This window comes from Protomyctophum bolini (assembly GCF_963924005.1).
Source record: "Protomyctophum bolini genome assembly, chromosome: 22".
Taxonomy (NCBI): domain Eukaryota; kingdom Metazoa; phylum Chordata; class Actinopteri; order Myctophiformes; family Myctophidae; genus Protomyctophum; species Protomyctophum bolini.
In genome coordinates, this window is record NC_137883.1 from 23427651 (window position 1) to 23454946 (window position 27296).

Below are 27296 nucleotides of genomic sequence, written 5' to 3' on the forward strand. Positions count from 1 at the left end.
GACCCGCATTCGCTGACCTGCCACAACCTCCCTCGCCATATTCCATTAACCACATGGAACCATTTTTTATTTTATTTTTAGAATAAAAATAAAAAACAGCAAAAACACAGAGCACCACCATGTGATGCTGCCTGGTTTCTAGATGCTGTCTTTCCATAATGTTGGAATCAGCCAAAAGTCTTTTAATTCAAAAACAGATCCTTTATTTACTAAAGCGGTTTACGGTAAAAGTGAAGTCTACAATACATGTATACATTTGGGTGAAGCTACCCTTCAAGAGCCTCTAAAATATTTTGTACACTGTCTCACTCCATCCTGAGTGATCCAATCAAAAGCTGATAGTAGCAAGTAAAAAATCGTAAGTGTAAATATAACTCTCCGAGTTACAGACATGAAAGGGTCCTTTTTTGGTTTCCTTTGTATGCTCTAGGACAGTCGGACTTAACCATGGATGTGTTTTTTTACACTACCACTAACGTATACGCACTATGCGTGTTGTTGTCATGTTGTAAATTATTCTATATAATAAATGTCATGTGAAAAGATTACATCATTCTGCCACGGAGAAAAGACGACCACGATCTCCACACCACGGCTCATGGAATCAAGTGAAAATAGGACGTGTGCACAAAATCGCAAAGGCCCCCAAAATCCAATCGAAAATAGGCCGTTTTCAAGATGTTTTGGCCATTATCTCTGGAACGGAAAGTCCAATCTGCTTCATAGCTTGTTGGAAGTGTGACCTTTAGGACAATCTGAATCCAATTAGCCTCCATTAGCTCAGGGCCCCTATAGCTGTGCACATGCACACTTGGCACAAGCCATAATCTGTGCCAGCCACCGCTATTATACGATCGCCACTATGAGTCGGGGTACCTTGATGTCTTCTGTGGACTGGAGGGGGTAGAGAGAGTGGACCCCCGTGCGACTGTCATTATGAGGACTGCAGTGTTAAACATGGAGGATGATAAGAGGACAGAGAGTGGAGTGGCGTTGCTGAGACAGACACGGACCATGAAGTTACAGAACTATGTCTTGATATGGAAGAATGCTTTAGAAGCAGAGCTGGCAGACACTGTATGGGTGAGGGCATATAGGAGGCTGTTATTATTGTTATTCATCATTTTCTTTTTGATGGTGTTAACTGGAGGAAGCATGTTTGTCCCGAAATTTGTCCATTAACCCATTTTGGGGCGGGAACCCCTTTTGGTGTTTTAACCAAGTGGTATGTTATATTTTAGCTATTGAAAAATAGCAGATCTACAAGCTCATAGCGCGCCACCGAGTGGCGCGCCACGAGCTATTTTTTTTTTAATCGTGAAAATGTGGCACAAAACTTTGAATATATATTCTTTCAGAAGACTTTTTTTAATTTCGACTAAATGGGTTAATAAGGATTCAGGATTCAGGATATTAGCTTTATAATTCCTTTCTATTTAGCTAGCCATTTGGTGGAAAGTAAGTAAATACAGTACATTTACCCAAGTACTTGTTCTCAAGTACAATTCTGACCGAGGTAACATTACCTGACACTTTATACTTCTACTCCGATCATCATCGCATCATCAGATGCTACTTTTACTGGCGTAAAGTAAAACATCAGAACATACTGTAGCATGTAACATACTGTAGCATGTAACATACTGTAGCATGTAACATACTGTAGCATGTAACATACTGTAGCATAGGACCGGACTACCACCCACCATGAACATTGGAAGACACTGGAAGACGTGGATGGGGACCCACACAGGACACAGGACACACACACACACACACACACACACACACACACACACACACACACACACACACACACACACACACACACACACACACACACACACACACACACACACACACAAAGATTAGTGTGCCACTTCATCTACTTTCAACCCGGTGTCCCTATTTTGAGCTGGTTTAAAAAAACAAGAGGGTTGTGTCACACCCTAGTTCCTCGCTGGTGCTGGCCGAACGGTTTGCGGAGCGGTCTTGATATCGGAAGGTCGCTAGTTCGTATCCCCGGACCGGCACGTTAAAATTACCACCGCTGAAGTGCCCTTGAGCAAGGCATTGAACCCCTACCATGGGATGTTCTATGAGCAGGGCCTGGCTGTAAACAAGTTATTGAGCTTAGTCCAGTTACCCTGGGTAAACATGGTGACTTTGCTTTAACTTTGCTTTGCGGTGGTCCTTCCTTGGCATGATGGAGACGTTTTGGGGAACCCCCTACTGACCCTATCCCATACAGCGGTGCAAGTAGGAAGAAGCTCTGACAAGGGAGAGGAGAGGAGAGGCGGGAGGGGGGAGGGACCATGCAAAACAAACACGAGCCACAACAACAACAACAACATAAACAACAACAACACAGCATCACAACACGACTTACCCCGCGCCTCAGGCTCCGGAGGCAATGCATTTTGGGCTTGGACGTCATGAAGTCGTTGAGCCGGTGCGAGAGGGGCTCCTTGTGCTGCTTGGGAGACGGGAGGGGGTCGGTGGGAACAGCAGAGGGTGAGGGCGGGGTCTGGGCCGGTGGGGGGGCAGGGGGGGGCTGGTGGGGGGACGTTAACAGGGACATAAGCTACCGGTAAGACAAGGAGCCATCGACGAAGAGGAGGGGGGAGAGAGAGAGAGAGAGAGAGAGAGAGAGAGAGAGAGAGAGAGAGAGAGAGAGAGAGAGAGAGAGGGGGGAGGAATTTTTGGGGGGTGGTGGGGGGTTTGGGGGGGGGGGGGAGGGGGAGGCGAGAATCGAACATAAACAAGACGAAGAAAGAAGAAGAAAGAGGAGGAGGAGGAGGAGGGGAACACAAAACGAAATAAATAAGCCGCCAACAAAATGTTAAAATTAACACAAAACGGAAACACGAGAAGGACAAAACCGTGACTAGTGACATATTGAATCCAGTTGTTTGTTATGCAATTTCTGACTTGTCAATCAAACATAAAACGAAAATGTAAAAAAAAAAGAAAGAAACGTAGTCAAAACAACAATTATAACAACGACATGTCAACCAGAGAAGGAGTGAGTAAGTATAAGTACAGGAAGCTGTTAGGGGGGGTATCAAAGCAAGCGAGGCTGCGACGAAGCGAACAAGGATCGCATTAAGCACATGCAACCATCCCTGAGCAGGAATCCTTGTTATTCCTCCAACCTCTTCATCACATGCAAAGCTCTTGGACTAGAAAATCACCCACATCCCGCGGGATGTTCCCGGCTAGCAGCCCCGAAAGTTAGGTCATCATCATCACACAAACCTAATTGCCTTTTTTCTTTTGCTTTCTGGAAAAAAGAAAGAAGAAAAAAAAGCTCTCGACTGCCCAGTTAATAAGCTAGTGGGTTTGGGTGCTGTGATTAGTTCTGATAGGTTCTGCTTGGTGCTGTGATTAGTTCTGATAGGCCTCGTGGTGAGCATGCACGGCACGGCCCGGGCGATAAAGGGATTCAGAAACCCTTTTCCTTGAATCAAAGAAAGGAGTTCACACCAGTGTCAACGAAGGCTCCAACAATTACTACTATTTTCTATTCACTGAGTTTATACTGTACGTCTGTGCTCGGGGGGACTTAAGAAGGCAATGAGATAGTTTTGATAATTCCGTGGGGAAAGACAATCTCATTTTAAAGTGACCCTGAAGAAATAGTCAACCGACGTTGTCTGTGTGTGTGTGTGTGTGTGTGTGTGTGTGTGTGTGTGTGTGTGTGTGTGTGTGTGTGTGTGTGTGTGTGTGCGTGCGTGTGTGGTTGTCTGTGTGTTTATTTTTAGGGGCCATAGCACCTGCCTGTACTATGAATCATTTCGGTGCTCCTGATCCCTCCCATGCAATATGTAACTTACTTTATGTTACTAAAGCAGTGGTACCGTTGTGTGGTAATCTTGGGATTACAAAAGCAATCAGACACAATTACCTTCCTTTGATTTGCCATTGATTGATTCCTTCATTCACTCTCTGTCTCAGGAAAGCACTCACTCACTCACACACCATCTCCATCTCTAAATCATGCATTAGAATAAACTAGACTTCTCCATTATTTTCGATTCATCGACAAACGTAATCGATAGAAGTGGTGGCTGAGAAGTACATAAATGATAGTTTCAGCCCTACTACACCCTTCCACCACAAGACCATTAACGATGTGGCCAATTAGAGGCCAGCTGTGAGGAATACAAGAGCGCTCGCTCCAAAACACGCTCGCCCCCGGGGTCAAATCCTCAGCGCGGTTCGCCAACACGCATTCCTAAACAGTAAGTAAAGTAACCTCAGTAAAACTATGTCTAAGCCTAACCTTATTCATAACGTTAACTTCAGTAAAACTATGTCTAAACCTAACCTTATTCCTAACGTTAACTTCAGTAAAACTATGTCTAAACCTAACCTTATTCCTAACGTTAACTTCAGTAAAACTATGTCTAAACCTAACCTTTTTCCTAATGTTAACCTCAGTAAAACTATGTCTAAACCTAACCTTATTCCTAACGTTAACCTCAGTAAAACTATGCCTAAACCTAACCTTATTCCTAAAGGTAACCTCAGTAAAACTATGCCCAAACCTAACCTTATTCCTAAACGTAACCTCAGTAAAACTATGCCTAACTTTAAACTTATTTCCAAACCTTATCCTCAGTAAAAAAATGAATACAAGAAATACAAGGGGGCGAGTGTGTTTTGGGGCGAGCCTTCCGGTTACCACTGTGAGCAGGGGGTTGACCGCTACAGGCTGATCTGCAGTCAGTCGGTCAGACACTATGAGCAGGGGGTTGACCGCTAGAGGCTGATCAGCAGTCAGTCAGTCAGTCAGACAGACAGACAATGGAACAAGGTGACGCAGACTGTTATTCCCTACATCTACAAAGAGCACGTTAAGATCTGTCAGTTGAGTCCATCCACAGAGAGAGAGAGAGAGAGAGAGAGGGAGAGGGGTAGAGATGCATTAGTGTGTTAACGTTACAGATGGGGAGGCTCCACACACCACCAGTGAGGGGTAATGCCAGTGAATGACCAGCAGAGGAGGGATACAGAAAGGGGTGGCAAATAATAACTACAACAACAACAACAAACCTTCGCCGTACGGCAGTGTGTTGCGCCGAAAGAATAGGCCGATCAATCAAGTGAGCTTTCAGATGGGCTATTTTTCGACTCGCGACACCGCCATACGACAAAGTTATAAATGAGGCTTAACAGTGAGCCAGCAACTCATTTCTTAAACTTAAAACAGAACAGAATAAAACTCTACGTATTCTAGTTATAGACCAAAAATAAAGACGAAAACAAACAAATAAACCATGTCATTATCAACAATGTAACAGTTACCAAGAATTGAACGTTTGAAGGGCATTTAAAATGTAAGCCACTAATTACACGGTATTGCCTCATACAAAAATGTCCCCAGAGTGTCCCCACGGACTCCAGCACAAGCCGACCTTCAAACGGGGACACATACTGTACGATGGAAACCAAACGAAGTACAGTATTTATACGCCTCCCGCGTACTGTACGTACTACTACAGGTTCGGCCCAATGGGGGAGCTAGTACGTACTCCGCTACTCATCATGTCCTCCTACCTTGTTCTTGTTTTTAATGAAAGGCCACAGTTTGCCTTTGCTCTTGCCTCCGCTCGGCCTCTCCCTCACGCTCTCCCTGCCCAGGCTGGTCTCCGACACCGTCCTCGTCATGGCCTGGCCCGGGCCGTAGTCCTCGAAGTCCACGTCGCCCGGAGGCTCGAAGCCCGACTTGTAGGACTCCACCACCTGCTTGGAGTCCTGTGAGACGGAGAGTATATGCACTCAAGCACTGTACTTGAGTAGGACTTTGAGTTTTTGAGGGGCACTATAGCCCTTTCATATGTCCATCTTTGAGGACAAAACCTTTGTCTTCAAACATTGAGGACAAAAGTGAGGACGCAAATTGTGACGGAATGAGATGATGTGATGTGATTTATTTTCTTTCTTTTTATTTGGAGTATTTCCACTAGTTATCAATACTTGTACGTGTACTGCATTTACTTACAATTATTTGAAAACTTTAAGTTACTAGTTCAGACCTATACCGTATACCTACTTTGGCTATTTGAAAATAGTCAATCTACTATTTTTAAAGGATTTAATAAATGTGGAAAATGCGTAGCCTATAAGTATATTTTGGTGCCAAGTACGTTTGTACTTACTCAAGTACAAAATGTCAGTATACTTCTTCCACCAGTGAGAACAACCAATGACAGACTGATATTTTGTCTGTTGTTGCTTTTGGCGGAAACCTTGCATGTCCAAAGGAAAAAACAATGTGAACTTTTCAGGAAATGGAAAAAATGTGTTCCAATGGATCCAAATGTAGTTCTTATTATTTAGTCACAAGCTCTTGTTAATAATTTTCATTGGTTAAATATTTCTCAAAATTCCACAGACAAACGTAATAACTTTCAACCTGGCCTAGCTGTTATTATAGCCTAAAAAAGTCTAAAAACTAGCTAACACTGTGCGATGGCGTTAAGTATACAATATACTGTACGGCATAAGGGATTTAGTTTATGACGACAATAAAAACATGACATACTGTATGAAGATACAAGGTTTCTTTTATACTTTATAATTTTTATACTGTGTTTGATGTCAAAACAAATATAAACTATATCCACATTCTAGTTATGTAAATAAAGAATCATACAATAGCCAAGAGTGGCCATTTAGCTGAGGTTAATCAGAGGTTGTGTGAACATACAACTTCCAGATAATGTGTGACTTGTTGGTGACTTAATTGTTTATACTGAGGGTCTTTCCGTTATCATTCCGTTGACCTGATGGAAAGTTTTCTCTGTTTTTTGTCTCCCCCCTCCACAGTGAGGAGGAGAAAGGCTGTCTTCACTCACTCTGTTGACCAGAGAAAGGAAGCGGAGACCTAGATCTGTCTAGCTGGAGTTATGACGAACACAATTAGGTCAAAAAAATAACACAGGTACGTGTCAAGAGGGAGAGGAAAAAGCACCTTCATCATCAGTGGGCAATGTGGAACTGATGGGGGCAAATGGTCGGGTTAAGGGTCTGAAAAGGTCAACGCCTGGCTATTGTTGTGCAATTTAAACCAAAGAGAGCAGTCGGAGAAAGAGATGCTATACAGCGGACATGAGATCTGTTCTTCCTCCGCTGTTGTTTACTGAAAACTGGACTACAGTCATAGGTCTTAGTCATCTCCTTGGAGCTAGTCCACGATCACAGCTAGATGTGCACGCACGCACGCACGCACACACGCACGCACACACGCACGCACGCACACACGTAAGCACGCACGCACACACACACGCACGCAGGGAAGGCAGACAGACAACATGAGACATCTCCATCTACGTAATACACTCACTGTTGGTTTTCTGTCACGTGGTTCAGGTTGGCATTCAAAGTACTCAAAAGGCATATGGTTACTGTCCGGGAAAAAAGCACCTAACTCCATTTATCAAGGTTTTTGATTTTCTTTTTTAAATAAATCAATGCTTATTGAACACCCTTTGCAACACCGGCATGCAACGGAGTATATACAGTAAACCAGGACTGGATGATATAAAGTTTCTCCTTACATTCTTGGGCTCAATGGATTCAGCAGCTGTCGTCATCCCGTCTAGACACTTCCCTACGATGGGGATGACCTGGCGGTCCACCTCCGCAAACGACTTCATACACACTCCTATCCTGTCGATTCTCTTCTCTTCCATCTCCTGCAGTTTCTGTACACAGCAGGGGGGGGGGGGGGAATATAGTGTTATATATACATGTCAACTGCTGTGACTCAATGCCTCAAAGAATACCGTAATAGTCTTTTGTATTTCTTTTAAATTATATTTCTCAGTAGAATGTGCTAAGGATTCCTAACTGCTTGCTCCTTCCAGTGTTGATTTTGTCGACTAAAACTAAATGAAAAATGTCCGCCGACTACCTTTTTTCACAAAATAGAAACAAAAAGAAAACTAAGCTATGATGACTAAAACTAAGACTACGTATATCGACAAATAAAAACTAGACTAAAATGTTAGGAAGGGACTAGTGGACAAGAGATCCAGCACAAGTCATTTTACACTTGGTTGCATGCTGAAAATAGCTGATCTACAAGTTCACAACGTGTCGCAGCGTTGGGAATCACCACGATTCCCAGGGGAATCAGGTGTTACCTTTTCACACTTCATACTGTACATCAGGGTACTACATTGCCATTTAAGCAAAAGACAATGTATTGGACTGTAAACAATAGCAATGCAGTGTATGCAGTATGCAGTGTGTGCATGCAGGCTACACTGCCTACAAAGGACTATTGTTACAATTTAGGCCTTTAGCAGACACTCTTAATCCAGAACGATTTACAGCAAGCGAGGAAAACACGAGATAATACTGTACATCAAACACATAGCAATAGTAATTTAGGATCATACAGTAGGTAAACTAAGAAACTATCATCAGTCTAAACAGTATAATATATTAATCTGATATATATCGGTATATGTATATTGTACATTGAAACTATATATACCTGGCATCAGTCTACATAGTACAACATGCTATCTAAATTACATTTGAGCCTTTTAAGCCTGCAAGGTTGTCAATATCGCACTGTGCGATGTATTTGCATGTGCCATGGTCCAAACAGGTTGTGTACAGCATGAGGCCCTGAGGCATTTTCATATTTTTTTCCAAATATGGCCCTGCCTACACTGTACACACACGCCCCTATAGACTCGACTGTACATACCTGGAATATGTCTGGGATTATGGTGTAGTAATGTTGGTTCTGCTCCTGGTTGAACTTTTGGAGGTAGGAGGAGTATTCATTCTTACTGTCGGAGGCCATCTGGTGCCGTGTCTGAGCCTGCTGCCGTGCCTGAGGACACAAACATGAACACATGAACACATCATCATCACAAACACAACGTCCTCGCAATGCCTCACTGTACACCCTGCACGCACAATGATGAAACCCTGAGTGTTCCATTAAAACAGGGGTCTTCAACATTTCTTCAGGCCAATTAACGACCCCCATAAGCAGTATTGTATACATTCGTGTTGCAGATTGGACGTTTTTACAGGTAGCTTCATAGACTTGTTTGACAGCACTGTGACATCAGCGTATGATGTTGGATTCATGTTCATTAATGTGTATCTTCAGACATTCAACCACATAAAACCGCCAGTACTTAGTCAACCTCACCTTTCACTCGCTACTTAGTCTGTTTTCTCTTTACCCTATATACCAAACCCCTTTGCAGAAAATAGTCGATCTACAAGCTCACGGTGCGGAGGCATTGTGAGCATTGCGAGCAAAAGTTCTCCTCAGAATAGCGATGCAATGTTCAAGTGTTAAATGTATATATAAAAAAACTCCTATCACACAAATATTTGGTGGTCCCCCTGCAGTAACTCTGAGGACCCTAGTAGGGGTCACAGACCCCCTGTTGAAGACCCCTGGTAAAGGAACTGTAAAGGCAAAGAGTATGTTTGGTTAATAATAGCCATGGTGTTAGCTCTATATCATCCTGTTAGTAGTCTTTTCCATACAGAGTTCATTCAGTAACATGCTGGGTCTGTCTGTCCATCTTCTCAGTTCTTTAGCAACAGAAGAACATACATTTTCAGTTTTGGGATACCAATTTCATCCAATCAGGAGAGAGAACTCATGCAGTAAAAACAAGATAAACAAGTGACAATTGGATCAGTGATGAAACAAACAAATGAGCAGCCAATGAGCAGCCGGAACTTGAACACAAGCTGATGAATGATCTGTACTGTAGGTGGGGTCTATCTCCTGATTGGACCAAGTTCCTAAGTTCCTCCGTGGCTGTGTTGTGGGGGAGGGTGGGGCAGAAGTCCTCATTCACACCTAAAAGACACCTGTCTTGTCCGTGTCTTGTCCGTGTTTAGTGGCCGCCCCAATGCAAGTCACATGGTTTGACCAAACATTTTAGTTTGATGGGGGGAAAGGGGGGCAGAACACAGCCATCAAACAAAAATGTTTGGTCAAACCATGCGACTTCCGTTGGAAATGTATTGGGGCGGCGATTAAACACGGACAAGACACAAGACACGGACAAAGATTTTTGTTTGATGGCTGTGTTCTGGCCCCCTCCCCCCCATCAAACAAAAATGTTCGGTCAAACCATGTGACTTACATTGGAAATGCATTGGGGGCGGCCATTAAACACGGACAAGATACAAGACACGGACAAGACAGGTGTCTTTTAGGTGTCTACACTCTATAGCAATAATTACTATGAGAGCTTTACCTATTTAACTATACAGGTTTTGTTTTACCAAAGTTTTAACATCACTTTAACTGTGAGAGTGTACATTAAAATATAACCAAATGGACCTGCAAGAGTTACAAATAGATAACCCAGGAAATGTCCTCTTATAAAACATTACAGACAGATTTACAGGCACATCATGGGTAGGCCCCACGCCTGCCCCCCTCACGTATTACTGGAGACTCTCATTCGTGCATGCACATGCGCAGGACACGAATGCAACGCACACACATATATAGCACACAAAATGACAGGTGTGCTGCCTCTGTAACTCAATGCAGTGCTGCAGTATAGCGGCCACTGGCCGCTGTACGTATGTGTAAACACAGTTAAACCCTCAGTGTTGAAGGAAAACGTCAAACTAAATAAATGCCCTGTTCTTCTGTGTGTTTCTCTGTTGACGTCATTGGGCGTATATACTGTATATACATTCCGTACGCTCAAGTCATTTCACTGAGAAATTCACAGAAGACATACTTTGTAGGTATATTGATCTCCTCGCATCAGAACAATCAGAATCGCAAAGTTTTCATTTTAATTTGAGAGTGAAATGGTGTTCACGTCACTGTACTCGCTGTACCATTTCCGATTGTGACTTTGTGACTTCATCACGTTGGATTTTTTATTGTTGACTTCCTTGTAATTGTTCTAATTGTATGACTGTTTCTTTGCATCGTTGTAATTTTGGGTGTTCACACTTTCAATGACGTATTTATCGTATTATAATGATGCACTTGTCTCATGTAATTTTAATGATGCCGTTTGTGGCAGTTTGTAATACAGGGGAAAGTTGTGTCCGAAACATTAGCTTCCTGAATTAAAGTTTTGCTCCGATACGCGCAGGCTGGCAGTCTGCATGTATTATTTTATTTTATTTATTGTCGATGCTCTGAGAGAGTAAAAATGGACGCAAATGGACCAGTATACAGGTCAGTTTTCACACTTCTCTCACATAGCCTCACATATTGCACTGGCTCCCTGGTGGCATACAGCATCGATTCCAGAGCTCCCCAACTCATATATAAAGCTCTAAACGGCCTCCTCGGCCATGCAGTATTTATCACTGTCTCCTTAGTGCCTCCCTCACCACCAGCCCCCCTGGGGTTCTCCACTAGACATACAAAACCATGGCCAAATAAAACTGCGGACGGAGCATTTTCAAGTTCTACTACAAACTATGGAACAAACTTCCTAAAGATATTAGAGAAGCTAAATATTTTATTTCTTTTTTTTTTTACTTAAACGATTGAAACGATTAAAAGCAGCTAAAGATCCTCTTTTTTATGTTTTTTTGTGTGGTAAAGACCCTCTTTTTTACATGTGTATTTCTCTAGCACTTTCAAATTGTCCATTGTATCTATCTATCTATCTATCTATCTATCTATCTATCTATCTATCTATCTATCTATCTATCTAGCTAGCTAGCTATCTATCTGTCTATATCTAGCACTTGAAATAGTTACAGACTCTATAATGTACTGTAATAATGTACAGAATATAGTTTTTATGAAAGTAGTTATTATATGTAGTGTAGTCTTATGGAACTATACTTTTTTAAACTGTGAAGCACTTAACTCACACTACTGTACATGTATAATATGAAAGATGCTACAAATATAGCTTATTATTATTAATTATTATTATTATTACAAATCTACCCTGGGGATCGTGGCATCAGAAGAATTAAGCCAATCATACAGTCTGGTTGCGCCAGTCAAGCCTATATCTGTGCTGACAGAAATGTGGATGATTTTATTTGAGCCCATGCAGCCAGTGGAAGAGAAGGCAGAGAGAATAGCAGCCTATTAGAGATCAATCATGACCAGATGGAGACCAGATTATCTCAGCCAGACAACATGTGGTGTGCGTGCGTCCGTCCGTGGGTGTGTGTGTGTGGGTGTGTGGAACGCATGGGTGTGTGCATTTTGTCAAGTGACACAGTGGATGAAAAAAGCAGCATCCGCACACTCTGAACTGGCAACAAAATCAATCGAATTTCTTTCCCTAAAATAAAAGTATCAATACTGCAATGTTGAAACACTGGTACTTATTTAAACCCCCCCTCCCAACGAGAGCGCTTTGTTGGACTGACGCACACACGCGGCCGCTCGTTATTACGCGGAGAAAATTGTTATTATGAGGGTCGGCTTTTTAGTTGCCCCCCCCACCTCGGCGTGTTGCCCTACGCACAGTGCGTATTGGCACCGCTTGTAGATCTGCTATATTCTACAGATTTTAATACACGTTATACATTATGATACCTTCTGACATAACGTCAGGACATTCTGCATAACGTTAAATGTTACTGCAATTTCTACATTGCAGTAAAAAAAAAAGTGAGTGAGTGATTGGTTTTTCCACCACTGCTGTATTGGACCTCCTCCTCCTCATGTGTGTCTGTTATCTCCAGCAGTGGACATAGTCCAGACTGAACGTCCTCTGGCAGACCAGAGCCCCCACACTGATTACACAGGCTCATCCATAATGGACCGTGTCAGTGTAGCAGAGTGGCTCAGAGCCTCTGCCTGATGGCCAGAAAAGTCTAAGATCTCCCCCGGTCCAGAGGGATATCCCTTTGATCTAGTGGCTAAGATGTTGAACTTTCACGCGGGAGGCCTGAGTTCGAATCCCAGCCGTTACATGCGCCCAGCGACCCGGAGCTGTAGTGCCCTCAGGTATAACTCTTACTTCTACTCCACTACATCTCTACTTTTTTGACTACTTTAGAAGATTATTACTAAACATACATTAACCACTTCAGCCCTGCCTATACATTTCGGCCATTTGAAAATAGCCGATCATCTATATAAGCTCAGAATATGTCTCGATGCATTGGAGGTCGACATTGCAGGACCGGGTACAGGCTTTAGTTCCGACATACTATTGATCCGAAACCTCAATCCCTAACCTAACCATAACCGCAAGCACGGGAGCAGCGCATGTCGAACCATCGCATTTTCGCAACGCATGTCCCCGCGCTTCGGACCTGTCGGAAAAGCGTGCGCACCCTAATGCACCGTCATTTAGACACTCAAAGTGATATTTTCCAAAGGCTGTCCTAGTGGTTAAGTTGAATACAGCATATAAAGGCTCTATATTGCAGCCTGACAGCGAGTCGTCGGTTCGAATTCCCAAGCCCGGCAGCCTTTGCTGCGTGTCACTCCCCGTCTGTCTCTCTCTACTGTGTCAATAAAGGCAGAAATCCACCCAAAAATATATATATAAAAAAAAATCTTTCTTTCTTTTTCTTCATTTTATGAAAAGTTAATATTTTGGTAATGTATCTGGTTACTGCCCCGACAGCAGAGATATTATTAAAATGTGGTATCTTATGAGGTATAATCGCAGGTTTAGTGTAGCAGCTAAAAAGCATATCAGTGCGTAGGAAGAGGATGGATGAAACCGAGGCCTGCTACTGTACAGTATACAGTCCTAAGGGGCTGGTCCTGTTTTCTCCCACATACTGTAAAACAGTACTGGATTATAAATTAGTCTAGGGGGGGACAGATAGAATGTCTAGTCTCTTAAGCTAATAATTATCTGCTTTGTGCACTGGCGCGTGAGGCAGATTCTTCTGAATCAGTAGTTCTCTCTTTTTTTGAAATGTTCAAAAATAACAGATGTACAAGCTTGCAGCGTGGCACGAAGTGACGTGCTGTGAGCTTGTATATCTGCTGCTTTTTGAATAGCCGACGGTAAAAATGTAACATGACAGAAGCTTTCCCCGTTTTAATTAGCCTGATTGTCAGACTCTGAGCTCAGTGAGCTCAGTGGAGTGGGCGGGGTCTATGGGCTGGAAACCAGGCTACGTTTTAATGGGATTACTAAATGACATTTCTACCCCTTTTTAGCATTTTTAACTCTAATCTTAACCCCTTAACTAAACCCATTTAGGGCTGACATCGAAATTAAAAAAATGTCAGTTTTTTTTAATGTTTCTGTAGCAGTGGTGCTCAATATTTCATGTCAAGGACCCCAAAAACTATATAATTCGACCCCTCCCCACACCAGAAAATATCTTGTTCCAGTGACCTCCCCAGAAGCAAAGATTTGAGTTAAAATGTTCGCTATTTTTCAAAGAAATAGCAGACCTACAAGTTCATAGTGCGGCACTCGGTGCCGCGCTATGAGCTTGTAGATCTGCTATATTTTTCAATAGCTAAAGTATAACATAATGCTGGTTAAAACATGCACCAAAAGAGGTTCCCGCCCCCAAAATGGGTTAACCCCTAAATGTCAAATCCCAGCATGAATCTTTTCCTCATCGTGACGTCAACTCTTTTCTTACCATGAAAATGTTTCCCTTGTGTGCTCACAGCTCAAGTAAAATGATTCTCACAAGGTCCCATTTCTCTCTCTCGCAACTTGTACTTTACTTAAGTCTTAAGGGGACATCTGGCCCCCAGAAGTACAGTATAATAGTACCTGTTCTCACACACACACACACACACACACACACACACACACACACGCATGCACACACGCACACAGACAAATATGTCTGAGTCTGTGTCCTGATTCTCCTCTTTGTCTCCCTCCCTCCCTCCCTCCCTCCCTCTCCCCCCCCCCTCTCTCTCTCTCATGCACACATGGTTAAGTGATAGGTAACCTTCAGCCGGACGTCCCACACACACAGACAGTCACACAGATGCTCTATTATTTCCACCACTGGAAGCCTGACAATTAATACCTCAGTGGAAAATGACACACGATCCACTGCGGCCAATAAAAAGAAGAACGGGCTAATCCAGGAAACATCTCCACCGCGGCGTGTGAACCTTAGAGTATACTCTAAGGTGTGAACAAGGACGGTCACCGTCATTTTTTTGATGGCGATAGATTTGTTGTACAAATAAATGATACGTTTAGCTTGCAGAGTTATAGTTCAGTCAGATGTACTCGAGGGGTGAATTCGGTGTTATGCAAGACCCACATGTCAGATATACGCTGACGTGGCAATCAGCTGACCAATTGGGCGGGGTATTTATGCAAAAATAATAGCGATTATTTAGAATAATTGCGATCCAGGCTTTAGGATTATGTAGTGACAGCCAGGCCGGCCTACTGCGTGTGTGAGTGCTTGCATGTGTTCACAACACATTTCACATACCGTGCACATGTGGTGCAGACATGCACACTACATGTATTACATGTGTGTGTGTGTGTATGTGTGTGTGTGTGTGTGTGTGTGTGTGTGTGTGTGTGTGTGTGTACGCATGCAAGTTGAACTGCAAAGCATGCGTCATATGACGAGGCATGATTCTGTACACTATGTCACCATGGCAACCCTAGTTTCGCAACTATTCCACAATCTCTGAATGCTACATAGAGTCGGGAACTACAGCTCCCGGAATCTGAGTAAAGAAACTGACATTTCCGTTCACGAAAATACATTTTTATTTCCATTCCTGCTAAGCAGCAATCAAGCAAGCAATATATGCTTATATTACTTCTATTTATATCACAGTAGGAAACATTTGTGCGACCGTGAAGAGGAAAACGGAAGTGGGGAGGAGGCTCCACTTCCTCTTTATCTTTTACTCATGACGGAGCTTCCGTTGCTCCAGCCTCTATGACGGATAGACCCTGACCAAGACATTTTTGTCGAAACGCGTAGGTCCTGTTATTTATTTGCCTTGCTCATCATCAAAAAAACTATTACATTTTTCACCAAAGACGGAGTGCCTTGGATTATTTTCTTTTAAAGTCTGCAATTCACATTTTTGACAAGCAGTACTACTTGGAGGAAGGATACCTTTTGTCTCTATGACGGATGCGTTTGAAAATGTGCGAGAGGCAACAGTCTGGCAACGCGAGACTACTCATGTCACCATAACCTCCCCACATCCTACCGCTGACAAGGAAGTACTGTACCACTAATAAACAGTGAAAACACCAATATATACAGCTACTACGGGAAGTGGCTGACTGCTGGAATAGGGACAGAACAACTGTCCCTAACTATAGGGAAATGACGGGTAAAGAAAACATGTATTGTTTTGTTACATAAACACACAGGGAAAGGCCTTTAACTCTTAAGCGTTAAATCAACACTGTGGATTTGTGTGTACATGTTTGCGGCCGTGTCTCAGACGCCACTGTATATATACAGTAGGTGTGTGTGTGTGTGTGTGTGTGTGTGTGTGTGTGTGTACGTGTGTGTGTGTGTGTGTGTGTGTGTGTGTGTGCGTGTGCGTGCATTCCCACACTGTGCTCCCACTCATTCCAGTGTCCAGTGGACCTACCTACCTTCGAACATCGCTTCAAGGCATGGCAGAAAATTCAAATGTACACAAACACGCACACACATTCACGCACACACACAAATGCACGCACGCACGCACAAACGCAAGCACGCACACGCACACACACACACACACACACACACACACAAGCAGAAAGAATTGTTAGCCATTTCCAGCAGTCCACTGCTCTCCCCAGGCAGAGGAAGTGTAGCGCAGCAGAATTACATTAAATAATTGACACAAATGGGTTGCAAAATCGTGGGATAAACAAATTAAAATCACACCCCTGTGAATCAGTCGCACATCATCATGACATAGAACAGACACTATGTCTATTTTCTCAGACACTATGACGTAAAATTCTCCATTCATCGTCAATGGGAATTTAATGTTTGCGTCGGACAAAGTGTGTGAACAACATACACCAAAAGCTGGATATAGGAGGGGCTAGCGGCGCCCCTCGAAAAGAAAGCCATTTCCAGCATGACGATATCCTGTTACAGAAGCATGCCAGGGAGTCCGCGGACTTCCACGGGGTCTGACATACACATACACCACAGACGGGGTGAGTGAGTGAGTGGGTATGTTGGAATGAGTATCAACACAGCCACCCTCCACATGACGGTGAAACCACTTCAACTGTCGGGGAAGTGGAGGGGGCGGGACCGTTGTTTCCTGTTCCTCAAAGGTTTACAATTACGCTTCTCCACAGTCGGGGGGGGGGGGTGACAATGTGACTATGAGGGGTGCAGGCTTTAGTTCCGACATACTATTGATCCGAAACCTCAATCCTAACCTAACCCTACTAACCGCAAGCACGGGAGCAGCACATGTCAGAACATCGCTTTTTCGCATCGCATCGCATGTCCCCCCGCTTCGGATCTTCGGTGTGTCGGAAAAGCGTGCGCACCCCGACTATGAGTACCAGTAGGGGAAAAAGTGGCTGTTGTGCCAGAAACAGAGAGAGAGAGAGATATAGTGTTGCACTGTTGCCTAGTGCTAATTACAGAGAGAGAGAGAGAGAGAGAGAGAGAGAGGCAGGGGGAGAGGGGAGTTGCACCACTCAGTTCACACAGGTGTGATTTTAGTATTTCAAAGTGTCCGTGATGTCATGGACACTGGGCTCACTTACTTCCTGGACTACATGTCGTCTCAGTCAGACCCCCCCCCCCTTATCCACAAGGAGGAGCAGTGCACCAAAGCATTATGGCTGCTCATTGTAGTAATCCAGCAGTGCGATTTGTATTTATTTTTATCATGAAAATATCACTTACACTATATCTTTATGTACAGTACTTGAGTAAATGTACATAGTTACTTCCCACCAGTGTGTGTGTGTGTGTGTGTGTGTGTGTGTGTGTGTGCGTGCGTTTGAGGGATCCCCTGCCTAGCCTATACAGAACCGCATGAAGGGAAGCCCGGATATCTGGGCCGTTAGAATCCAGACCCCAAATTGAGGGTTCTGTCTTCCAGCGAGAGGACCGAGGGAGCACTTTGAGGTTTGCTAGAAACTACACAGCAAACCTCAAAAAGAGCACAGCTCCATAAACACCCTGTCTCTATTCATTAGCCCTGACCGGGAGAGATGCAGATCAGGGAACAAAGGAGGCCTTCTGAAATTCACTTTTTAATAGAGTTTTGATGACTCTTGGGGGGAATAATATAATATGGCATGTTCACACGGCAGCCATTTTTGCTCTCCGTGTGCGGTATGTCACGTTTGGGAACGACGAGGTCAGATCGGGCCCTGCACCACGAGAGATGGAAATCTAATCAAACTAAATCCAAAACAGATAACAGATTCCCGTGTGGAATACCGGCAGCACAATAAAAGGTTAATGTTAAGGATATATTCCAGCTGACCTTTACATGTTTATTTTTATACTATAGCCTAGTATAAATAAGGCGTAATATGATTATAATCCGAGAGCTGACCTACTGTATATTGCCCCTAGAGACGGATGACAACACAGACTCGCACATCAACATGCCTGCACACATGTAGGCCTGTTCTAAGTCAAACCAAAGGCCCGTTATTTCAGTGATTTTGCAGTCAAGACTTCACTGAATTAAGATAAAAAGGATTGGCCTAACCTAACCTAATTGTAATGTAGCCAGGGCTCGAAATTAACCTTTTTACTTGGTAGCACTGGTGCTCCCAATTTCAAAATTAAGGAGCACCAGAAAAAAATTAGGAGCACCCACCAAAATCTAAGGAGCATTAATATGTAATCGATTTTTTACATTCATAAAAACAATAATATAACGTGTGGTTTACAAATAACATAAAATGACTAAAGTATAAAAATACATGCCAGAATTTAAAATGTAGTGTCCAGACTTTCTGTCCCTCATCCATCCATCTCTTCAAAGAGGCCGAGGCATCAAACATCTCCAGTTGAGGACCCTCGATCTAGTCTACACTGATTCCAGCCAGTCACATCACCCGTTTTCTTTTTCTTTGTTTTGTGTTTTTCACCTTCATAGCCTATTTAGATCATATAATTAGAATTTCTAATATAAAATAATTTCTATGTAAAACATGGTATTTATAGCTATGCCTACTCACTATGCCTACCACTTCAGTGCTGGAAAATTACTCTAATGTTATACTTAAGTAAAAGTAGCAATACTGCTGCTATGTAGAAACCAGGTAGAAACACTTACAAGTCTGCTATTCTCTCTCCCTCCCTCTCTCTCATTCCCTACCTCTCTCTCATTCCCTCTCTCTCTCTCTTGCAAGCGCGCGAGCGCACGCACACGCACACGCACACACGCACACACACACACACACACACACACGCCGGTCCGCCTCCTCCTCTTTTACATTCACAATCACAGAGTCCGTAGCGTACCGCTCCGGTCTTTTCTGAATCGCTGCCTTGAAATAATGTACTTTCTGACACATAGTGAAGTTGCGAGCCGAGGCGCTCTGGAATGTGAGCGATGCAGCGCTCAACGTTGTCCCGTACCGTTGTGTCAAAGAGTAGTTAACTACACACGTTGGTTTGTTAGCATCAAGTGCTAGTGCAGCTAGCAGACAGGAGTCTGCAGTGGAGTTGGATAGAGCGGCTGCGGCTCAGAGCGCCCGTTTTTCGAGAATTGATCGTTGTAGCCAGGCGCACCACAGTAATTATTTGTAGTAGCACTGGTGCTCCCAAATATATTTTTAGGTCGCAAAGGTTAAAATTCAGGCGCATTTGCGACCAAAATGGTCGCTATTTCGAGCCCTGAATGTAGCGTACTATAATGTATTGCTGTCAGATCTACAGTAAATTACTTTAAATCATTTGACTTTGTCCACCTCGCCCTGCAGGCTGTCGATCGGGCATCGGTCTTTCTAGCATACAGCAAGTGTTCCTCACTTACAACCAGAGATCAATTTACATACTTAAATTATGCTGGTGTGATCTATAGACAAACCTGGATGAACTAACTATACTGTATACTTCATTGACTGGTTTCCCCCATGACTCTATTCTAGGTCCACTAGAGTTATTTTGCCTCTACACCAAAAACTCTTTGACGAAAATAGCCTCACACACTGTGTGCGTGTGTGCCTGTGCGCATGCGGGTGCGTGTGTGTGTTCTAATCTTGTATAGCCTGCCCTACATACATGCAGTCCAGACAGAAAGGCCGATACTCTGGGTCCAGTCAGGGCTATTCTCAGCCTATTGTGGCTCTTTGGCCGCGGGCTCCGGAGGGACAGAGGGAGCCGTTGTTCTGGTCCATATTAGCATAACAATCGGGTCCAAAAGCGCGTCGACTCTGAGCCCGCCCCGCTCTGACTGCTGATGAAGCAGCACCAGCACACAATCATTACCCACAGTGCATTGCAATGCTCGCACTGCTCTGAATGTTAATGGAGAAGCACCAGCACCAAAGATGGTTGATTTAGGAAGATAGACCTAAATCCCAATAGAGCGTCGCAGTCCCGCCTCCTTTCCTGACGACGCCAGGCCCAGGAAATGAATCCCAATGCATTTTTCCCATAGGCATTTCAAAATGTATTTATTTAAAGACCTTTTAAGCGTTGTACGAAGCCAACTCTTGTCGTGATAAATCATGACAACACACACAATATTTTGGACCAAACAAAAAATTACAAAGAAGAAAAACAACAAAAAAAGTGTTATAACCTGCCGTTTTTTTCTACTTTCTAATTCTTTGTTTGGCCCGAAAAATTGTGTTTGTTGTCATGATTTGTCACGACAAGAGTTGGCTTTGACCGCGGCGTAAACGTCTTTAAATAAATACTTTCTGAAAAGTCTATGAGGAAAATGAACGGGGATTTATTTTCCGGGTCTCTCGAGGGGGCGGGACTGCAACGCTCCATTGGGAGCCACTAGAGGCCAAATGGTCCCACAAATCCTACAAATGGTCTCCTAAGTGGGCGTCCTCCTTTATGTATCGTTTACTGGTGCTATAGATCCCGCGAGAGTGCGTTGCTGGGACAGCGAAAGGTCAATATACCCTGCTAGTTGATTTTCCCTCTGGGGGGAGAAAAAAATGCCTTTTTATTATGAAAAATCTTGGGAAGATTGTGTGGCTTGTTGTGACTATTGGGTCCAACCGTCCAATACTTTGTTCAGTGACCATGGTGGGCTAAAGAATGGTTCAGAAGCTGTGTTCATGGTTACTCTTCCATTGGAATGAATAGTCTCACACTGACTTTCGATCACATTTTTGAGATTTGTTTTAATTCACATTACCTTTTGTTTTTCTTTCTTTCTGAACTTCTGATGTATTGTAATGTTTTTCTATAATATTGTATTACTCGACGACACTGAAAATGACTTTAATTACTCAGTGTAATTTCGAGAAAAAATGAACTTGAATGAAAAAGGGAAAAATGTTTCACTCAAAATCAATTTTATGGTCAAATCAATGAGTTTGATTAATCTCTGCTGCACCCACATAGACGTGACATATCAGCTGCCAGAGGGCTGCATCATGTCTTATCTGATTGTGTGCTCATCACTGCATGCATTGATCCTACTGATGGATATGAGCCAGAAGAAAGCACATGCGCACACACACGCGCACACACACGCACACACACACACACACACACACACACACACACACACACACACACACACACACACACACACACACACACACACACACACACGCGCGCACACACGCGCACACGCACACACGCGCACACACTTACACTTCAGCACATGCTGACCATAGATTTACTGTGCATGAGATGTGCAGAGACAAACACACTTCTCTTATCTGTGTATATAGGCCGATTTCCTTAACGTCCTATCATACTGTTGAGCTGGATTTACCTAACGTCACCTATATGTAGGCAAGTCAGGAAGTGACTTTATTGGAGACCAATCAGAAGCCGCAGAGCCTCCGATTGGTCGGGACCGTTCTGAGAAAAATTAAATAGAGTCTGGACTCAACCAGTTCCTTACAGGTCTGTGACTCTGAGATTGTACACATGGAACCAAATGGACCCTTACATGTCTGTGACTCTGAGAGTGTACACATGGAACCAAATGGACCCTTACAGGTCTGTGACTCTGAGAGTGTACACATGGAACCAAATGGACCCTTACAGGTCTGTGACTCTGAGAGTGTACACATGGAACCAAATGGACCCTTACAGGTCTGTGACTCTGAGAGTGTACACATGGAACCAAATGGACCCTTACAGGTCTGTGACTCTGAGAGTGTACACATGGAACCAAATGGACCCTTACAGGTCTGTGACTCTGAGAGTGTACACATGGAACCAAATGGACCCTTATGGGTGTGTAACTCTGAGAGTGTACAAATGGAACCAAATGGACCCTTACAGGTCTGTGACTCTGAGAGTGTACACATGGAACCAAATGGACCCTTACAGGTCTGTGACTTTGTACACATGGAACCAAATGGACCCTTACAGGTCTGTGACTCTGTACACATGGAACCAAATGGACCCTTACAGGTCTGTGACTCTGAGAGTGTAACAAATGGAACCAAATGGACCCTTACAGGTCTGTGACTCTGTACACATGGAACCAAATGGACCCTTACAGGTCTGTGACTCTGAGAGTGTAACACATGGAACTAAATGGACCCTTACAGGTCTGTGACTCTGTACACATGGAACCAAATGGACCCTTACAGGTCTGTGACTCTGAGAGTGTAACACATGGAACCAAATGGACCCTTACGGGCCTGTGACTCTGAGAGTGTAACACATGGAACTAAATGGACCCTTACAGGTCTGTGACTCTGTACACATGGAACCAAATGGACCCTTACAGGTCTGTGACTCTGAGAGTGTAACACATGGAACTAAATGGACCCTTACAGGTCTGTGACTCTGTACACATGGAACCAAATGGACCCTTACGGGCCTGTGACTCTGAGAGTGTAACACATGGAACCAAATGGACCCTTACAGGTCTGTAACTCTGTACACATGGAACCAAATGGACCCTTACAGGTCTGTGACTCTGTACACATGGAACCAAATGGACCCTTACAGGTCTGTAACTCTGCTGAATGAATGATGCTACAGTAGGTCACGTACCTTCTCCACGTCGGCTTTAGTCACGTTAATGTCAGCGTCCATCTTCTCGAAGAACTGCTGAGATTTGTCCGCCTCTTTGCAGTCCCTCTCGAACCGTCTTTTACACTGGAGGAAAAAAAACACAGTCACATCACCTGACTGCAGGTCTCACGCCACCAGGTTTACCACATGGTGGAAAGGAGTTTTTATTTTTAAATATATTCGTGAATGATGATATGCACATGATTACATGCACAATAGAATGACATTTTCTTTCTTTTATTTATTATGGGCTTCGGTGGCAACCAGGTGGCACTGAATGAGTTTTAAGTACTGTAATTAAGTACAATTTTATGGTACTTTTACTTTACTGGAGTATTTCCAATTGTCAGTATTTCCACTCCACTTCTAGGCAAATATTGTACTTTTACTCTGCTACAATTTTATTACTTTTAGTTACTGGTGCCAACCGACTATACTGTAGAGTCTGGAACTACACCTCCCGTCATCTCTTCGTCATTTCCGGCCCTTTCTGAACTAATTTAATTTCTGCTAAGGACCAAGCTATAGTATGCTTTGAAGCTTTTTGATTTACAGTTTAAGGGGGGGGCGGGGGCGATCATTTCCAGCTCTTCCGTTGCTCCAGACTGTGTGATGGAAAGCATTTGAACATTGTGGGAGGCGACGGTCTGGCTCGCAAAACTAGATTCTAACTAGACTGAAAACCTTAGCCGGCATTTGATATACATTACATACATATGTACATTTGATATAGCACAAGCACAGTTATACAGCGTTATACTCTCTATATATGCAACGACCTTTGAATAAGGATTTCAATGGACGTCAGAGCGCATATGTGCGTTCGTCATATGCATATCAGAGCGTGCATTGTAAACGCAACAGAGAGGCCAGTTGCTGTCTGTCTCTGGCTGCAGAGGCTCGGCAGCAAAAAGCCGGGTTCTGTCTGAGTTTTACAGTCCGCACATTAAACAAATGTTCATGGTGGCCATTTCTTTGTGTACAGAACGGCGATTCATCCGTCCCTCTCTCTGAGCCTCGGACTGAACAATCACTGGTTGTTGTGTGAGTGTGACCTCTGAACCCTCTGCCGGGCTGGCCACGCACACAATGGAATCATTGAGCGCGCTACAGGCCCACGCACGCACGCACGCACGCTACAGGCGCACGCACGCACGCTACAGGCGCCCGCACGCACGCACGCTACAGGCGCACGCACGCTACAGGCGCACGCACGCACGCACGCTACAGGCGCACGCACGCAGAAAGGGACAAGGCAGTCATATATTACTGTACATCGTCACTGTCGGGTGGAAACCTTGTATGTCCAAAATCCAATACTTTTCAGGTTGTGGAGAGAGTGTTCCAAATGAATAATTATTACTTTTTGTTTGCAGATCTACACGCTCGCAAGGCGCCGCAATGCGAACACGTTGTGAGCTTGTATATATATATATCCGCTTTTTCACTACTTTTGTGCTTATATACACTCTAACTAAGTAGGGCAGTAATTTTCAGATGTCGTTTCTCTGTCTTCTTTTATGTGGAGATACAAGTTGTGCCCGACAACTCTCCTGTACAGTCTCAAACCAACATGAAGATTAGCTCTCATCACAGAAACTAAATATACACACTCATTCCAACAGAGTCCAATTTCTTTTTACATTTTTGCAGAATATTCGCCTATTATTATTATTATTATATAATTTATATAATCTTTATTTATTTATCCAGGGTATGTTCGGTGAGCACGAATGCATGAATTTTCATCTGCAACACGCTTCAAAAATCACACACACACACACACACACACACACACACACACACACACACACACACACACACACACACACACACACACACACACACACACACACACACACACACACACACACACACACACACACACACACACACACACACACACACACACACACACACACACACACACACACACACACACACACGCCTGGGAGCTGCCCAGGCCCCACAACAACCACAGTCATACTGTACTGTTAGTTGACTGCTGAGCAGTTCTACTGTAGTTTGTGCTTCAGTTCCTTGCTCAAGGATGGCTGAGTGGTGGTCACTCACTTCAGGAGGATTGAACCGGGGACCGTGTGGCCAGTGGCCAGTGCACTGGCGCATTAAAGGAGTATCTGCTGGCCATGAACTTAGCCTTCTGTTATTTTGTACTTGGATTAATCATATTGGTGCAAAAATGTGCCATAAAGAATGCGAGATTATTATTAGTTTATTTTTTTGTGGCTTTCGCCTGTATTTTATATTTCTTTATGGAGGGACAGACAGTAAGTAGGCTGACAGGAAATGGGGAGAGAGATGGGGGGGGGGGGGGTGACATGCAGTAAAGGCGGTCGGGATCGGGAGTCGAACCCGCGGCACACTGCCAGACTGGATTAGACAGCCAAGGTGCCTGGACCGCTGAGCCATGGCCCAGGCCGCGAGATTAGCTTTTGGCACATTTTAAATGGCACACATCACACAATGTTGCTATTCGTGCTTATGCTGCAAACTCTGTGAAGAATGACCTTGAGGGGAAAACTGTCAACAGCACCTTGGTACAGTACAACCATGTGAATACCACAAAGCAATGTATTTAAGTATTAGTTACTTATTATATGTTGCACTTTGCAGCCTACTTTTCTGCAAAACGAATGGAGCAAAAGGAGACGTTGTCGATGTCACTCACCACTTCCAGCTGCTTCCACGAGCTCTCGATCTGTTGCTGTGCTTTTCTTCCATCGTGGAAATGCTGTCAGGACAACAAGGAGAGAGAAAGAGAGGCGGGAGTTAGTGCTTTTATAGCTTGTAGATCTGCTATTTTCAGTATGCAACCAAGTGTAAAATGACTTATACTGGATCTCTTGTCCACTAGTCCCTTCCTAAAATGTTAGTCTAGTTTTTATTTGTTGACGAAATTTTCAATATATTTTGTCTTAGTTTCAGTCATCGTAGCTTAGTTTTCATGTAGTTTCCATGTCGTTTTCGTCAGTGAAAAAGGGTAGTCGACGAACACTTTTCGTCTTAGTTTTCTACCTGATACGTACAAACAGTAGTGTACAGAATCTCCACTCATAGCAACACTGTGCCTCCGAGTCAAAACACAGAAGAGGAAATGGTCCAACCATGTGACGCGTTTGTTTCATAAAAATATTTATCGGTTATGGTTTCTATAGCAATAGCAAGTGTCACCGGGTTCCCCCACGGCAAAAAAAAAGAACACGGAAGTAGTCCGCTTATGACCTACTATGTACTTATATATCTACTGAATAATGAATATTCACACTGTGTAAGAAGATTAGGTGTATTAATACATCATGTGGAATGGAGAGTATAACAGCAGCAGTATGAAATATACTTCATGACCAAAACCTCAACCAAAAGGCCAACACATCACATAGAAACTATAATCCTGATCACAAGTACACACTAACTGCACAAAGTCTCTGTCGCACGCACGCACGCGCACGCATGCAGCATACTTCCCAAGCTGTTGTATTTAATGAGCACAACACTGATCATTAGTTGTAGGTGTATCAGCTATCGAGACAAAAGTCTTGCACTCTGTGTGTGTGTGTGTGTGTGTGTGTGTGTGTGTGTGTGTGTGTGTGTGTGTATCAGGAATGTTGAATCTAAGCGTCCCAGAGAACAGGCTATTGATTTGGTGTTCTTTCCCAGGCCAACAGTACAGCTGAGCTGAATACTGATGACTCTCCTGCCATTCAGTGACAGACACAGACGGACACGACGAAAAGCTGTTTGGTAAATAACAGCAAAGACCTGCACGAATCAGAGGAATTGAGACTCAACTCTAATTCAGAAAACATTCCGAATGAAATAAAAAATATAAGCAACGGAAAGTAGGGGTGTAACGTATATAGTAACTGTATCGAAATATGGATTTACACCCCTAACGTAGAGCGATAAATGGGAAGAGAGAGAGTGTAAAGTGTGCTGCAGAGAGAAGTGTGCACTGCAGTGAGAATTAGATCCAGTGCAAAAAGCCCAGAGGTTCTAAACGTGACCTCCAACTCTCACATCCTCATTTCAACTCTGTGTGCTCCACCAGAGGGTGAATGAGTGTGCATGCGTGCGTGCGTGCGTTGGAAGGGGTAGGACAGACAGTGAAACCCTGCAGAATTGAGCGTTGCAAGTCCCGCCCCCTTTCATGACGACGACAGGCCCAGAAAATAATTCAATAATGTCAAAAA

The 27296-nt window shown here is 43.7% G+C and overlaps 1 protein-coding gene across 16 annotated transcripts in view; it reads right to left on the reverse strand.

Annotated features, from left to right (window-relative positions):
- Nucleotides 1-27296, reverse strand: part of fnbp1b (formin binding protein 1b) — a gene marked incomplete at its 3' end in the record, with an annotated part of 101696 nt that overhangs the window by 22073 nt on the left and 52327 nt on the right. For 8 of the 16 annotated variants that reach the window (XM_080755937.1, XM_080755936.1, XM_080755941.1 and 5 more), the window contains exons 5-10: nt 25775-25837; nt 23065-23169; nt 8729-8857; nt 7566-7712; nt 5563-5760; nt 2390-2584 (exon numbers count right to left, since the gene is read on the reverse strand). In XM_080755937.1, coding sequence (XP_080612063.1) covers nt 2390-2584; nt 5563-5760; nt 7566-7712; nt 8729-8857; nt 23065-23169; nt 25775-25837 — 837 coding nt within the window. The remainder of the gene's footprint in view (nt 1-2389; nt 2585-5562; nt 5761-7565; nt 7713-8728; nt 8858-23064; nt 23170-25774; nt 25838-27296) is intronic. The other 8 variants (XM_080755928.1, XM_080755931.1, XM_080755930.1 and 5 more) reach the window with 4 other exon arrangements.